The 16,466-nt window shown below is 36.3% G+C and overlaps 1 protein-coding gene across 2 annotated transcripts in view; it reads left to right on the plus strand.

Annotated features, from left to right (window-relative positions):
- LOC123550831 (DENN domain-containing protein 1B-like) overlaps positions 1-16,466 on the plus strand; it is a 36,571-nt gene that overhangs the window by 12,331 nt on the left and 7,774 nt on the right. The window contains exons 4-13 of one of the 2 annotated variants that reach the window (XM_053524966.1): positions 2,923-2,978; positions 8,222-8,329; positions 10,804-10,963; positions 11,403-11,456; positions 11,803-11,864; positions 13,460-13,558; positions 14,206-14,256; positions 14,807-14,852; positions 15,349-15,450; positions 16,309-16,417. In XM_053524966.1, coding sequence (XP_053380941.1) covers positions 2,923-2,978; positions 8,222-8,329; positions 10,804-10,963; positions 11,403-11,456; positions 11,803-11,864; positions 13,460-13,558; positions 14,206-14,256; positions 14,807-14,852; positions 15,349-15,450; positions 16,309-16,417 — 847 coding nt within the window. The remainder of the gene's footprint in view (positions 1-2,922; positions 2,979-8,221; positions 8,330-10,803; positions 10,964-11,402; positions 11,457-11,802; positions 11,865-13,459; positions 13,559-14,205; positions 14,257-14,806; positions 14,853-15,348; positions 15,451-16,308; positions 16,418-16,466) is intronic. The other variant, XM_053524967.1, reaches the window with a different exon arrangement.

Below are 16,466 nucleotides of genomic sequence, written 5' to 3' on the forward strand. Positions count from 1 at the left end.
GAAACTGGGTCACGTGCCTTCAAAAACTAGGTCAGTAGGTCTAAAAATAGAAAAACTTTGTGAACTCTCTAGAGGCCATATATTTCACAAGATCTTCATGAAAATTGGTCAGATTGTTCACCTTGATGATATCTAAGTCAAGTTTGAAACTGGGTCACGTGACTTCAAAAACTAGGTCAGTAGGTCTAAAAATAGAAAAACCTTGTGACCTCTCTAGAGGCCATATATTTCATGAGATCTTCATGAAAATTGGTCAGAGCGTTCACCTTGATGATATCTAGGTCAAGTTCGAAACTGGGTCACTTGCCCTCAAAAACTAGGTCAGTAGGTCAAATAATAGAAAAACCTTGTGACCTCTCTAAAGGCCATATTTTTGATGGGATCTGTATGAAAGTTGGTCTGATTGTCCGTCTTGATGATATCTAGGTCAAGTTTGAAACTGGGTCACGTGCGGTCAAAAACTAGGTCAGTAGGTCTAAAAATAGAAAAACCTTGTGACCACTCTAGAAGCCATATATTTCATGAGATCTTCATGAAAATTGGTCAGAATGTTCATCTTGATGATATCTAGGTCAAGTTCCAAAGTGGGTCACGTGCCATCAAAAACTAGGTCAGTAGGTCAAATGATAGAAAAACCTTGTGACCTCTCTAGAGGCCATATTTTTTATGGGATCTGTATGAAAGTTGGTCTGAATGTTCATCTTGATGATATCTAGGTCAGGTTCGAAAGTGGGTCACGTGCCTTCAAAAACTAGGTCAGTAGGTCAAATAATAGAAAAACCTTGTGACCTCTCTAAAGGCCATATTTTTCATGGGATCTGTATGAAAATTGGTCTGAATGTTCATCTTGATGATATCTAGGTCAAGTTCGAAACAGGGTCATGTGCGGTCAAAAACTAGGTCAGTAGGTCTAAAAATAGAAAAACCTTGTGACCTCTCTAGAGGCCATACTTGTGAATGGATCTCCATAAAAATTGGTCAGAATGTTCACCTTGATGATATCTAGGTCAAATTCAAAACTGGGTCACATGCCTTAAAAAACTAGGTCAGTAGGTCAAATAATAAAAAAACCTTGTGACCTCTCTAGAGGCCATACTTTTTATGGGATCTGTATGAAAGTTGGTCTGAATGTTCATCTTGATGATATCTAGGTCAAGTTCGAAACTGGGTCAACTGCGGTCAAAAACTAGGTCAGTATGTCTAAAATTATTAAAATCTTTTGACTTCTCTAGAGACCATATTTTTCAATGGATCTTCATGAAAATTGATCTGAATGTTCATCTTGATGATATCTAGGTCAAGTTTCGAAACTGGGTCACTTGTGGTCAAAAACTAGGCCAGTAGGTATAAAAATAGAGAAACCTTGTGACCTCTCTAGAGGCCATATTTTTCATGAGATCTTCATGAAAATTAGTGAGAATGTTCACCTTGATGATATCTAGGTAAAGTTCAAAACAGGGTCACGTACCTTCGAAAACTAGGTCAATAGCTCAAATAATAGAAAAACCTTGTGACCTCTCTAGAGACCATATTTTTCAATGGATCTTCATGAAAATTGGTCAGAATTTTTATCTTGATAATATCTAGGTCAAGTTCAAAACTGAGTCACATGAGCTCGAAAACAAGGTCACTATGTCAAATAATAGAAAAAACGACGTCATACTCAAAACTGGGTCATGTGGGAAGAGGTGAGCGATTCAGGACCATCATGGTCCTCTTGTTTATATTTACCTGTCGTGTTCAATCGTAGTACTATGCTGAAGTTATTGGAAATTTTTAGCTCAACTATACGAAGTATATGGAGAGCTATCCTACTCACCCCGGCATCGGCATCTTTCCGCGTCCCCACCTTGGTTAAAGGTTTTTTACACTTTCTCTTTTTTCTCCTTATCTCTGTAATTACTTGATGGATTTGCTTTGAACTTAAAATAGTTATTCCTCGTCATCACCCACATCATATGATATGACACAAAGGCCATAGCTCTCACACCAATATTTCATGAATTATCCCCCCTTTTTACTTTGAATTTCAGGTTAAAGTTTTGATGCACTTTCACTCTGTAACGGTTATTCCTAAATGGATTTGATTCAAACTGAAAGTGGTTGTTCCACATCATCTCCCACATCATATGACACAAGGTCCATAACTCTGGTACCAATATTTAATGAATTATCCCCCCTTTTACTTAGAAGTTCAGGTTAAAGTTTTGATGCACTTTCACTATATCTCAGTTATTACTAAATGGATTTGATTCAGACTTAAAGTAGTTGTTCCACCTTATCACCCACATCATATGACACAAGGTGCATAACTCTGGCACCAATTTTTCATGAATAATGCCCCCCTTTTACTTAGAATTTAATGTTAATTTTGATGCATTTTCACTATATCTCAGTTATTACGAAATGCATTTGATTCAAACTTGAAGTAGTTGTTCCACACCATCATCCACATCATATGACACAAGGTGCATAACTCTGGCACAAATATTTTATGAATTATTCCCCCTTTTTGCTTAGACATATACTTATATAGTGTTTTGATACACTTTATCTTTACCTCTCTTATTACTTAATATTTTTGACACAGACTCAGGCTGTTGTGCAATATCTTCATCCACCATTGGAGTCATTAAACACTCCTATGACAGCTCCAGTTTCCTCAGATGTGCCCAGTTTCACTATCCAGCATCGAAATAGTCGAGCGCGCTGTCTCCTGTGACAGCTCTTGTTTATAAATCTGTCTAGAGCATAATGAATATATTTAGGTAACACAGTTGTATGGTTTTCTTTGCCTTTAGCCAGTTTTTTCAGTCGTTTAAACTAAAATGAACCAAGGCTATTGTCCCATGGAGAGTATATTTCAAGATTTTCAGCAGTTCCTGTTTTTACATGCATGTCTAACCAAAGTTTATATTGCAGGACGTTCTTAAGTCTGTTCCTAAGTTTGCATTTCCTTGCGACACAGAAAGGTATACGTAAGTTATCTCCCTTGCTGTGGGTTTGGCTTTATCTATCTTCTTTAACAGTCAAGGAGAGCTTTCCTCAGATCCAATTTGACTGATTTATGTGCTTGATGTTTTAACTTGGAAAATATTGCAAATTGAAAGGTAGATTTTTCTGTTGAGAGAAATTAAGAAAGAAAAATATTATTTTTTCTTGCAACTTCATATCAGCCAAAGCAATTTTCTGGAAAGAAATTATTAGGTGCTTGGCTTGTGATACAACTTAGCTGTTGTTTACTTTATTCTGTTGTATGTATTTACTGTACTCGCCCATATGAAAAAGAGAACATGTTTAACCCTTAGCCTGCTAAATTTCTATAATGGACTGGTCCATCATTCAATTTGGGCAATATCATTTATTATTCGAAGGGGTGTTTACTGAAAATTTACTGACTGAATAGCGAACAGTGCAGACCATGATCAGACTGCACGGATGTGCAGGCTGATCTTGGTCTGCACTGGTCGCAAAGGCAGAATTATTGCCGTCAGCAGGTAAAGGGTTAAAAATCAATAACATAAAAACTTAAATTTGGGGTAGCTTCATTTATGATTGGTGAAATGTATATCATTAGCTAGAATAAAGTATGGGATCCGAGGAAAGCTTTAGTTTTAGAAGTAACAAAGTTATATACTTCATCAAAATATGTGATTAAAATGTACAGTATATTGCTGTATGAAGTGTCTTTGCTGTACATACAATGCTCGTTGAAACATTAAAAGTGATAAACTATTGCAGGCATATTATATGATAAGGCACAATTACACACTTGCCTTACCTGAGGATGAAACTCCCATTTTTTATGAAGCAAGTTATTTGTCCTTCACCTCTTACTCAAGTGAAGAAATTAAAAGGTTTCTCGGAAAAACTGGGTTACGAATTGAGGAGCACTAAGGTTACTGACCACGGTTACAGTGCATTAAACACATACCAAACAAATATCTTCTTGAAAACTTGACCAGAGTGATATACCCTCCTAAATTCCATTTGGAGAGGTTGTCAGCATATTGCAAAAAGCAACTTGGTAAAGATGGGAAACCCCATTACATGGTAAAGATGAGAAACCCCATTACTTGGTAAAGATGGGAAACCCCATTACTTGGTAAAGATGAGAAACCCCATTACATGGTAAAGATGGGAAACCCCATTACATGGTAAAGATGGGAAACCCCATTACATGGTAAAGATGAGAAACCCCATTACATGGTAAAGATGGGAAACCCCATTACTTGGTGAAGATGAGAAACCCCATTACATGGTAAAGATGGGAAACCCCATTACTTGGTGAAGATGGGAAACCCCATTACTTGGTTAAGATGAGAAACCCCATTACATGGTAAAGATGGGAAACCCCATTACTTGGTTAAGATGAGAAACCCCATTACTTGGTAAAGATGGGAAACCCCATTACTTGGTAAAGATGAGAAACCCCATTACATGGTAAAGATGGGAAACCCCATTACTTGGTGAAGATGAGAAACCCCATTACTTGGTGAAGATGGGAAACCCCATTACTTGGTAAAGATGAGAAACCCCATTACTTGGTGAAGATGGGAAACCCCATTACTTGGTAAAGATGAGAAACCCCATAACTTGGTGAAGATGGGAAACCCCATTACTTGCAAAAGATGGGAAACGGAAACCCCATAAAGTTAAATTGAATTAGACCCATGTAAATTGAAATTTAATTGAATTCCTTATGTCCACAGACTCATTGAGTTTATTAAAAGTTTAATTGAATTCCTCAAGTCGGCAGAGTTGTGTGACATGCTTTTTGTAACTATTTATATCAATCTGTCTCTTAATAATAATCCACAATAGTCAATACTTTCAAATACAGTATGTTTTTCACAGTATACTGTTATTAGCTCACCTGTCACAAAGTGACAAGATGAGCTTTTGTGATCGCGCGGTGTCCGTCGTCCGTGCGTCCGTCCGTCCGTCCGTAAACTTTTGCTTGTGACCACTCTAGAGGTCACATTTTTCATGGGATCTTTACGAAAGTTATTCAGAATGTTCATCTTGATGATATCTAGGTCAAGTTCCAAACTGGGTCATGTGCCATCAAAAACTAGGTCAGTAGGTCTAAAAATAGAAAAACCTTGTGACCTCTCTAGAGGCCATATATATCACAAGATCTTCATGAAAATTGGTCAGAATGTTCACCTTGATGATATCTAGGTCAGATTCGAAACTGGGTCACGTGCCATCAAAAACTAGGTCAGTAGGTCTAAAAATAGAAAAACCTTGTGACCTCTCTAGAGGCCATATATTTCACAAGATCTTCATGAAAATTGGTCAGAACGTTAATCTTGATGATATCTAGGTCAAGTTCGAAACTGGGTCACGTGCCATCAAAAACTAGGTCAGTAGGTCAAATAATAGAAAAACCTTGTGACCTCTCTAATGGCCAATTTCTTTCATGGGATCTGTATGTTTACTGGTCTGAATGTTCATCTTGATGTTATCTAGGTCAAGTTCAAAACTGGGTCACGTGCGGTCAAAAACTAGGTCAGTAGGTCTTAAAATAGAAAAACCTTGTGACCTCTCTAGAGGCCATATATTTCATGAGATCTTCATGAAAATTGGTCAGAATGTTCACCTTGATGATATCTAGGTCAAGTTCGAAAGTGGGTCACGTGCCATCAAAAACTAGGTCAGTAGGTCAAATAATAGAAAAACTTTGTGACCTCTCTAGAGGCCATATTTTTCATGGGATCTGTATGAAAGTTGGTCTGAATGTTCATCTTGATGATATCTAGGTCAAGTTCGAAAGTGGGTCACGTGCCGTCAAAAACAAGGACAGTAGGTCAAATAATAGAAAAACCTTGTGACCTCTCTAGAGGCCATATTTTTCATGGGATCTGTATGAAAATTGGTCTGAATGTTCATCTTGATGATATCTAGGTCAAATTCGAAACAGGGTCATGTGCGGTCAAAAACTAGGTCAGTAGGTCTAAAAATAGAAAAACCTTGTGACCTCTCTAGAGGCCATACTTGTGAATGGATCTTCATAAAAATTGGTCAGAATGTTCACCTTGATGATATCTAGGTCAAGTTTGAAACTGGGTCACGTGCCTTAAAAAACTAGGTCAGTAGGTCAAATAATAAAAAAACCTTGTGACCTCTCTAGAGGCCATACTTTTCATGGGATCTGTATGAAAGTTGGTCTGAGTGTTCATCTTGATGATATCTAGATCAAGTTTGAAACTGGGTCAACTGTGGTCAAAAACTAGGTCAATAGGTCTAAAATTATTAAAATCTTTTGACCTCTCTAGAGGCCATATTTTTCAATGGATCTTCATGAAAATTGATCTGAATGTTCATCTTGATGATATCTAGGTCAGTTTCAAAACTGGGTCAAATGCAGTCAAAAACTAGGCCAGTAGGTATAAAAATGGAAAAACCTTGTGACCTCTCTAGAGGCCATATTTTTCATGAGATCTTCATGAAAATTAGTGAGAATGTTCACCTTGATGATATCTAGATAAAGTTCAAAACATGGTCACGTACCTTCGAAAACTAGGTCAATAGGTCAAATAATAGAAAAACCTTGTGACCTCTCTAGAGACCATATTTTTCAATGGATCTTCATGAAAATTGGTCAGAATTTTTATCTTGATAATATCTAGGTCAAGTTCAAAACTGGGTCACATGAGCTCAAAAACTAGGTCACTATGTCAAATAATAGAAAAAACGACGTCATACTCAAAACTGGGTCATGTGGGAAGAGGTGAGCAATCAGGACCATCATGGTTCTCTTGTTTTTCTGTTTATCCATACAGTAAATAACATTCTCTTTGAAATATACATACAATATACATTGAATGCTACACTTTTTGCATGGTTCATGTAAACTGTATTCAAGAATTTTGGATTTTTTCATTACAAACATAATTATGTATTCAACAAAACAAAACTTTAAAATAGTAATATTGAAAGATGCTATGTAAGGCGACTGAAAGGAATGCATATTTTTATGCACAGGCCATAAATAAGTTTGTGAATAAGTGTAAGAAGTAGAGTTTTGGATATATGTACAGCTAGCTTTGAGAAACGGTGTACTGGTACTAACACATTATTTAATCAGTGTTGAAACTAATCGTACACTGTAGATAGGTATCTGGTACAGAACAAGGCTTTTACTTGATATTATAGAAAATATTTTTAGATTAAAGAGGCTAGATATTGTAGAAATTGCTATTTAATTCAAAGTTTTTTTTCCATGTAAAATAATGATGTGCATCTGAACTGCATTACAATGTAAGGTGCTGGATTATATAGCAATATTATTGCACCAAAATCTGTCATGTTATCTGTACTGAAACTGCTTAGGGAAATTTTCGTTTGTTTGAAAAAGCATATCTCCTTATGCAGGAAAATTATTCCTAATTTCTGGCCCACAATAGACATGAAACAAAAAGTGTGAAAACATTTTTTATCTATGGAAATCTTACCTTCATGAATTTTTGAGTGCCACTACATATTAAAACGGTATCAGATATTTGTCTGAAAGATGCCATCTAGCAAAATTTTTGTATTAAAAGCTGCGAGATGTAACTGTAGTATTGTACAAATAGAATATAGGTAGAATATAGGTAGAATATAGGTAGAAAGTACATGCAGTAGATTTAACCACTTTTGCTTGCCTGCTTAGCTCAATAGATAGAGCACAGATCTATGGATTGCAGGTTGTGAGTTTGATCCCCGGGCAGGGCTATGTTCTCTGAGACAATTTGATGAAAGACATTTTATCTGAAGTCATTCATCCCTCCACCTCTGATTCATGCGGGGAAGTTCACAGTTACTTGCAGAGAACAGTTTGTACTAGTACAGAATCCAGGAACACTGGTTAGGTTAACTGCCTACCGTTGCAGAACTAAAATACTTTGAAAAATGGCGTAATCCACCCCCTCAAAAAAAAAATTTAAGAAATAAACTTATGGCAGCTGTGTAATAGGTACTTTGTAAGGTTAATCTCACTTTGCCAATAAAGCAAGATGTGACATCACATTAAAATCTGTTCTAGAACTTTAAAGTGAAATATTTTAGAACCAATGTATTCAGTAAAGAATATTTATAATTGTAATAAAAATCTTGCTCAGGGCCTATATGTGTTAGTATCAAACTGACTTATTTTGGAAAATATTCTTAAAACTCTTGTTACCAGTAGATTAAAACTTGAACTCTAATGTTATTATAATTATAATGTATTCAGGACTGCAGTTGACCATTTCACATTCACCCTGACAGACCTGGACAGTAAGTTCAAGTTCGGCTTCTGCCGTCATGCCACTGGAGCTCAGACATGCTTTTGCATTGTCAGGTAAGATTTTGAAGAAACTTCGTTTAGCTTATCAGATTGAAGAATAATGAGAGCTATCATACTCACCAGTGTGTCAAACCTTGGTTGAAGTTTTGCATGCAAGGTCATATCTCAGAAACCAGTATATGTATTAAATTGAAATTAAATTAAATTTTTGTCAGTCCTACTAAAATAACGAAGATAGATAACTTTTTGTTGAATTATGTTCAAATCAAGGCACTTCTTCAGCTTAAAAAAAAAAAAAAAAATGAAAATCAGCACACACCTGCTAACTTGCTAAGCTCAGTAGGGAGTGTGCAGATCTATGGATCGCAGGGCTTGAGGTGAGGTTCTGCGTGACAGTTTGATAAAAGACATTGGGTCTGAAATCATTCATCCTCCAGCTCTTATTCATTTGATGAAGTTGACACTGGTACAGAATCCAGGAATACTGGTTAGGTTAACTACCCGCCGTTAAATAACTGAATTACAGTTGAAAAAAGGGCGTTAAACCCAAAACAAACAAATGACTTTAAACATTTTATTAAAGTTTTTTTTTTCATAGAACTTAATATCAGGCTGTATCTCAGTAACCCCTATAATTATCAGACTTAAACTTCATACAATGCTTTGAACTCGTTAAACATAATGAAATAAATACGTTGGATATTTCTTGGTGAAATGTAATGTAAATTATGCCTCTTTAACCCTTACCCTGCTAAATTTCTATAATGAACTTGTCCATCTCTCAATTTGGACAGTAACATTAACTGTTACAAGAGGTGCTTACCAAAAAGATACTGACTGAATGGCGAACAGTACAGACCATGATCAGACTGCATGGATTGGCAGGCTGATCTTTGTCTGCACTGGTCGCAAAGACAGAATCACTTGCCACCTGCAGACTAAGGGTTAAATAGTCAAAGCTTGACAATTCGAGTTCAGTTTTATAAGTCACAACTTGGGAAATTTGTCTAAGTTGTCAGCTGTGTCTTAGCACTTTCTATATGTATTTGATTGAAACTAAATACAATGTTTTTCAGTCATTAGACCTACTGAAAAAAACAAGTTAGATAACTTTTAATTTGATTTAGTGTAAATCTTTGTTTTTTTCGACTTGGAGAATTTGATTAAAGTTTTGTATGCAACTCATTGTCAAGCTGACTATCTCAGTAACAACCGTGAATATTGGACTGAAACTTCACTCATCAAATATATTTAGATATCCAAGTTAGTAAACTCTTGTTAGAGCTTAATTCAAATTACAACACTTCGATTAAAAAAAAAAAAAAAATCGTGAAAATTTTGCATGATATTTGCTATCAATAGCATAATAAAGTTTTATCTTTTAATGAATTGTAATAAAATGACATACATGTAGTTACATAGTGACTTGCATAAATATGGCCCTTGTTTACTTAGAAGTTGCTAAATAGTCAAGTGCACAGTGTTATGGACAGCTCTTGTTGATGTAGGATCATCATCTGTATCAATGATATCAGTGTAAGAAGTATACATGGCCACTCAGTCTGTGTTCATTATTGTACCCCCAAATAATGAAGTTGTAAAGGGGGTATACTGGTTTCAGGCTGTCTGTCCGTTTGTCTGTACATCCGTAGACACAATCTTGTGCGCACCAACTCTCCTCATCCCCTTGACACAATTTAATGAAACTTCACACAAGTGATCAGTAAAAACAGTAGTGGTGCATGATGCATGATCTTTCAGAAAAAAAATTGCAGAGTTATGGGACTTTGTTTTTTGTTAAACTAGTACTATACTGTATTCATAGAGTCTGCATATGCAATCTTGTGCACGCATAATCTCCCAAACCCTCTCACAAAATTAATGAAACTTCACACAAGTGGCCAGTACCAACCCTAGTTGTGCATGGTGCATGTTAGGTTCTTTCAGAAACAAAATTCTGCAGAGTTATGGGACTTTGTTTTTTGTTAATATACTCTATACATACAGTCCACATAATTATGCAATCTAGTGTGCGTCAAATTGCATTGTAATGTGTCTGTGCATGCAGGGGTACATTCATCACCTTCAGTGATAGCTCTAGTTACTGTTAACTTTGGGTGAATCTGTTGGCTTTTCAGAAATTCAAAGTAATGTGAAGAGTCTGTCTTAGAAGTAGACAGGCACAGGTTCAAAGCCTGGCAAGTCATGTAGTGAATAGAAATTTTAACATATTTTGAATACAATGGATTAAAAGACTGAAAACTCACTTTCATTCCGTTTAGGATAAAACTTAGTAATGTCTGCAAAAATAGCTATTTCTTTGGGACATGCATTTTGTAAGCTTTTAAAATAAACACAATTTTTGTTTGTTAAATGCAACCATTAAGTTGATAAAACTTATTCCCCCAGTTCGCCTCCAAAAAGGTTATCATTTTACATGAAATCAGATTCAATTTTTAAATTAAGAAATGCCCTTATGTTGTTTTTCATCATCGGTCTTGAAGTCATTTTGGATTTTGTTTTTCCAGTTTCTTACCATGGTTTGAAGTATTCTATAACTTCCTCAACATTCTGGCTGAAATAACCAACCGTTCCGAGGATAATGACATGACCAGTATGCTGCGGGCAGCATATGTTCATGAGGTACCAAGTCAAGGTATCCCTGTCACAATTGTGTCGGGCCAAGAGGTAATTAAACTTTCAGTTTCCATTTCACTTTTAGGTCTAGTGCAAAATTTTGTGCTTGTTGGTCAATAAATTTGAGTCTGTCTTAAATTTCAAATTTTAAAAAAATTTGCTCAGCATAGTCTTTCACGACTATCCATTGGAATAGGTTGTTAAAGAGGGGAAAGCTTTCTGCCAGCGATGGCTACAAATAGTCATCAGCCTACTGGATTTGCTCAGAAAAAAGTAAGTTTGAAGTTGTTTGTTTTGTACCTGTAGTTCCTGAGGTGTTTATTTTTTGTCATTTTTGTTTTATTGCTGAGAACAAGTTAATACTAATAGGGATCCAGGAACATAGTGTTTGATGCATGACTGCAATACTGTTGGAACAAATAAAGCATAGATTCATATGTATATAAACTAAAAAATCATATTTCATGAAGTAATTGTTTCTTATTGACAGATGTTGAGTTTTAAGGCCCCAGAAGCAAGCAAGCTACCAGCCATTCCTGCCAGTGTAAGTTGTTTGTTTTGACAGCAGTACTTTAGATTACCATGTGTTTGTTAATCAAACAGATTGGATGTTGGTTGCATTTTTTAGTAGGAATTAAAGTGAAAATTTATTGATTTCTCTTAAAGAATTTGTAGTATAAAGTTGGTATATACATTAAGTGTTCATCTAAATTGTAAAAATACTGATATTCAGTATTATTTTGACAAGATTTTTGCAGCATCTTTTGTCCTGGCCTGGTTGTCTAAACAAGTTTGAGGTGTCACCTAAATTGCACAATTTTTTTTATATTGGTAAGTTGGAAAAAAAACCATTGCATTATTGAAAAATACAAACTTTATGTGTCTTTCAGAGAAATTTGACTGAATATTATAATGCAGTCGATACAGAAAACATGATGATTATATTTGCAAGGTAAATACTTCCTTTAAAATGTAACATTTTATACCATACCTAAAGCAAATTTTCCAGATGAACTTTTAGTATATATGGATGGTCTATCATCCAGTATCCATCATCATCATTTTACTTAAACATCTTCCCAGAAATGAAGAGTTAGAATTACACAAATCTTGGTTCTGTAGCATTCTGGTATAGACCACTCTCGTTAGTTCATTTGGTTCTGCTTGACTGCATTTAGAGGTTGCTAGATCTAAAAATCGACAAATATTGAAATGACTTCTAATAAGAGGCATTATAGATGTTCAGCAAACTTGGTCTGTAGCAGTCCTGGATGGACCTTTGTTAACTTTGTTCAAATGGTTCTGCTTGACTGCACTTTGGGGCCACCAGGGCTTAAAATAGGAAACCCTGAAAATGACCGTCTCATAAATAGCTTGATGGATGTTTTTACGACTGTCAGAAGCAGAATATCAAGGTCAGGTGAGCAGCTGAGTTCCACCATTGACTTTTTGTTCTGATTTTAGTTAATCCCCCGCCACAAGTGATGGGGGGTTATAGGAATGGTCTCCGTCCGTCCTTCCGTCGGACTGTCCGTAACACTCGTGTCCGCTCCATATCTCCTAAACCCCTTGAAGGATTTTCATGAAACTTGGGTCAAATGATCACTTCATCAAGACGATGTGCAGAACCCATGAGTCAGCTATGCTGGCTCAAGGTCAAGGTCACAACTCAAGGTCAAAGGTTTGAGCCTTCCATTTTGTGTTCGCTCTATATCTCCTAAACCCATTGAAGGAATTTTATAAAAGTTGGGTCAAATGATCACCTCATCAAGACGATGTGCAGAACCCATGAGTCAGCCATGCCGGCGCAAGGTCAAGGTCACAACTTGGGGTGAAAGGTTTGAGCCTTCCATTTTGTGTCTGCTCTGTATCTCCTAAACCCCTTGAAGGAATTTTATAAAACTTGGTCAAATGATCACCTCATCAAAATGATGTGCAGAACTTATGAGTCAGCCATGCCGGCTCACGGTCAAGGTCACAACTTAGGGTCAAAGGTTTGAGCCTTCCATTTTGTGTCCACTCTGTATCTCCTAAACCCCTTGAAGGATTTTCATCGAGCTTGGGTCAAATGATCACCTCATCAAGAACTCATGAGTCAGCCATGTCAACTCAAGGTCAAGGTCACAGCTCTAGGTCAAAGGATTGAGCTCTGTATCTCCTAAACCCCTTAAAGGATTTTCATGAAACTCGGGGTCAAATGATCACCTCATCAAGACGTTGTGCAGAATTCATGAGTCAGCCATGTCAGTTCAAGGTCAAGGTCACAGCAAAAGGTCAAAGGTTTATCCTTTCACTATCTATAGCAGTGGCGGGGGATTTAGCTGTCTTTCAGATTGCCTTGTTATAATTAAATGCAAAATTTTATATTCACCAAAAGTAAGATGTGTAAACTTGTGATGAATTTTATGTGTGAATCTGTGAAGAACTAGAGATATTTTGTTGATAGTTTATGACAAAGGAATAAATCCCAACAGTTTAACTTTTGAAGAATAGTTTTCTAACTTGTAGAACAGTTTAAAGGAAAGTGACCTCTTATATCTGTTACAGCATGTTACATGAGAGACGTGTAGTTATTACATCAAAGAAGTTGAGTCGATTGACTGCTGTTGTACATGCTGCCACCAGTCTACTATATCCAATGTTCTGGTATGTATATAACACATCTTTCCTTTCTTTAGGTATGTAGTGGCAAACAAAAAGTGCACTAGTGCCTGAATAATTAAAAGATTACAAAATTCACATACACTACAGTATAAACTGTTCTTAAGACAACCTTAGAATAAACACTACATGTATGTCTTGTGTTGCAAGGTCACCATTATCTCTACCTGTTCACCAGACAGACACTACCATTTTACCTTCTATCAGAAGATGGAATCAGGGACATACGGGAATATCTGTGGCGACAGCGGGCGTGCAAGTGGGACCTCCATAAAAGTTGGCTCTCTAGCAGTTCTTATCCAATGTTCACAAAACTTGGTCGCAATGTTTATTAGCACAGTATCTTGGCCTGGTTTGATAACCAGCTGGATCTTCCAAGTATCCTTTAATATTACTCAAAATTGCGAAAATTGACTTCCACTCTCAAACAGTTCTAATCCAGCGTACACCAAACTTTGTTCGTGTCTCAACCAAGTTTAATAACACCAGCTGGATCATCCGAGTTTTTCTGGAGTAATGGTCCTTGAATTACTCAAAATTGCGAAAAGTGACAATGTCTGCTCTCTGACTTCTTATCCAGTGTTCGCCATATATTTATTGAACATTTATCTTTTTATTTTCATGTGTTTCAGGCAACATTTGTTCATTCCAGTATTGCCGTCTTTCCTTATTGACTATCTCACGTAAGTATTGCAGTTATTTACTGGTAGATTATTTTGTATCCAAATTCCTCATATATAACTTTTGCAAGTGTGTTTATGTATAATCACATAAGTGTTCATCTTTATTTTGTTACAAGAAATAGAAACCAAAAAATTCAGTAGCTGTTTCATTTAGTTATGTACGTAACTGCTGTGTATGAAAATATAAAAGTTTTTAACTCCACTATTCAAAGAAATAAGAGGGCTATTGTTATCAATCCTGGCATTGCAATCACCTTTCCATTTAGGTTAAGGTTTTATTGCAAGGTTCTCATTTTATCTTCAGTTCTGCCCCTACTTTCATCAGACATCACATAAGGGTTGGTTAAAAGGAGGGTTTAGGGTCAGGTACCCTAAATGTCAAGGCCACTGGGGTCAGTGTAATAAGTGCTGGTTAAAACTTGATGGCAATCCTTTAAGTTTCACTCTATCTTCTGAACTACTGTTGCTTTAATAATCAAATTTCACCCAAATTTGGTCTTTGCAAGTTCTTGATATATTAAAAAAAACTTGCCATGTATCTTTTTTTCAGTGCCCCTATGCCATATGTGATTGGAGTCCATACAGCTTTAATGCAGGTAAATTTCTTACATATGATTGTTTACTGAAAAGATTATAGTAATTTCTAAGCAATCATTGCTGCAATGTATTGAAAACTCTAAACTGGTTCTGTACTAACTGAAAGATGTATTACAGTTGTCCATTTAACAGAAGGTTTGAACTGGCAAGCTTGATGATTTTATGATTGAGAGAATTTTTTACATTGTTAAACAGCCATGTTAGGACTTTTTGTGTGACGGCTTAGCTCATGATTTTGTTGTTTGGGGCTAGGATGATTACTACATCTAATTGACATGAGTCTTTGTATACATCCTGAAAATGAAAATGAAGTAGATATTGTTTTTAATTTCATGTCAAGTTTTTTCTAGACTTTTGACCCATTTATGGACATTATTTAATATTGGTTATTCCGTAAAGCATTTTCAGGGGGCATGTATTATACAATGTTGACATCATACTTGTTAAATAGTGATAGTAGATTTGAAGTTTAGCTTTGTTGTGATTATATTACAGAAAGTTAAGACTGCCGAGCTTGGTGATGCTGTGGTAGTTGATGCAGACAAGAACACTGTTAGCACAGAGTTTGATGATTTACATGACTTGCCTGATGAAATGGTAAATATATGAGCCGCGCCACGAGAAAACCAGCATAGTGCGTTTGCGACCAGCATGGATCCAGACAAGCCTGCGCTAACACGCAGTCTGGTCAGGATCCATGCTGTTTGCTAACGGTTTCTCTAATTGCAATGGCTTTGAAAGCGAACAGCATGGATCCTGACCAGACTGCGTTGATGCGCAGGCTAGTCTGGATCCATGCTGGTCGCAAATGCACTATGTTGGTTTTCTCATGGTGCTGCTCAAATATATAATATTGCATAGAAATGACATTGGTAGATCAGAAAGTAAAAGATCCAAGAGGCTTATATACCTGTTTAAACTAGAATGTTTGTGATGTACATAATCAGCATGGTGTAAATACTTTAAGTAGAGGGTTTAAACTAGAAACAAAGCTTTGTCTTCTAATTTGTATTCTGCTAAATGTTATAGCAGTTTTCTTTTAAGTAGACACATCTTCAAACATAGATCTTGGTTTCAAATCTTGATGGCTCTTTCTCCAACACCAGTGGGCTTGTGTAGCCCAGTGGTCAGGGTTGTTGACTGAATCAAATGCCCCTTGGCTCAGGGTTCAAGCCCCGCATGGGTCATCATTTAAGGAATCCATCCTGCTGGCTGGTCATTGGTTCTGCCTAGTGTCTAGGGTCATTTTCCATCATTAAAGGTTAATGCTGGACAGTCCGGGACTGTCCCCATATGGCCTGAATTGTACCTTGACTTAAAAAGCCCAACAACAACAACAAACAAAATCTGTCAACACCTGTACCAGATGATTAAAGAATGGTTCAAATTTTTCAAGGTCATGCTAAGGTAAATATTTGCCTGTTAAATTATTAGCTAATGTTGTTTTATTTTTAGTCATCCTACCTCAAGCGTCACTTAAAAGGAGATAAAGTGAAGAATTCCATGCAAGGCACAGGTGATATCATCTCTAAAACTTTCATGATGTCTCTAGTCAAACTTATAGGTAAGTTAAGTTATGTAATATATTATAAATAAAAGTTTAACCCGTACCC

The sequence above is a fragment of the Mercenaria mercenaria genome, chromosome 15 (genome assembly GCF_021730395.1).
Source record: "Mercenaria mercenaria strain notata chromosome 15, MADL_Memer_1, whole genome shotgun sequence".
Classification (NCBI taxonomy): Eukaryota; Metazoa; Mollusca; class Bivalvia; order Venerida; family Veneridae; genus Mercenaria; species Mercenaria mercenaria.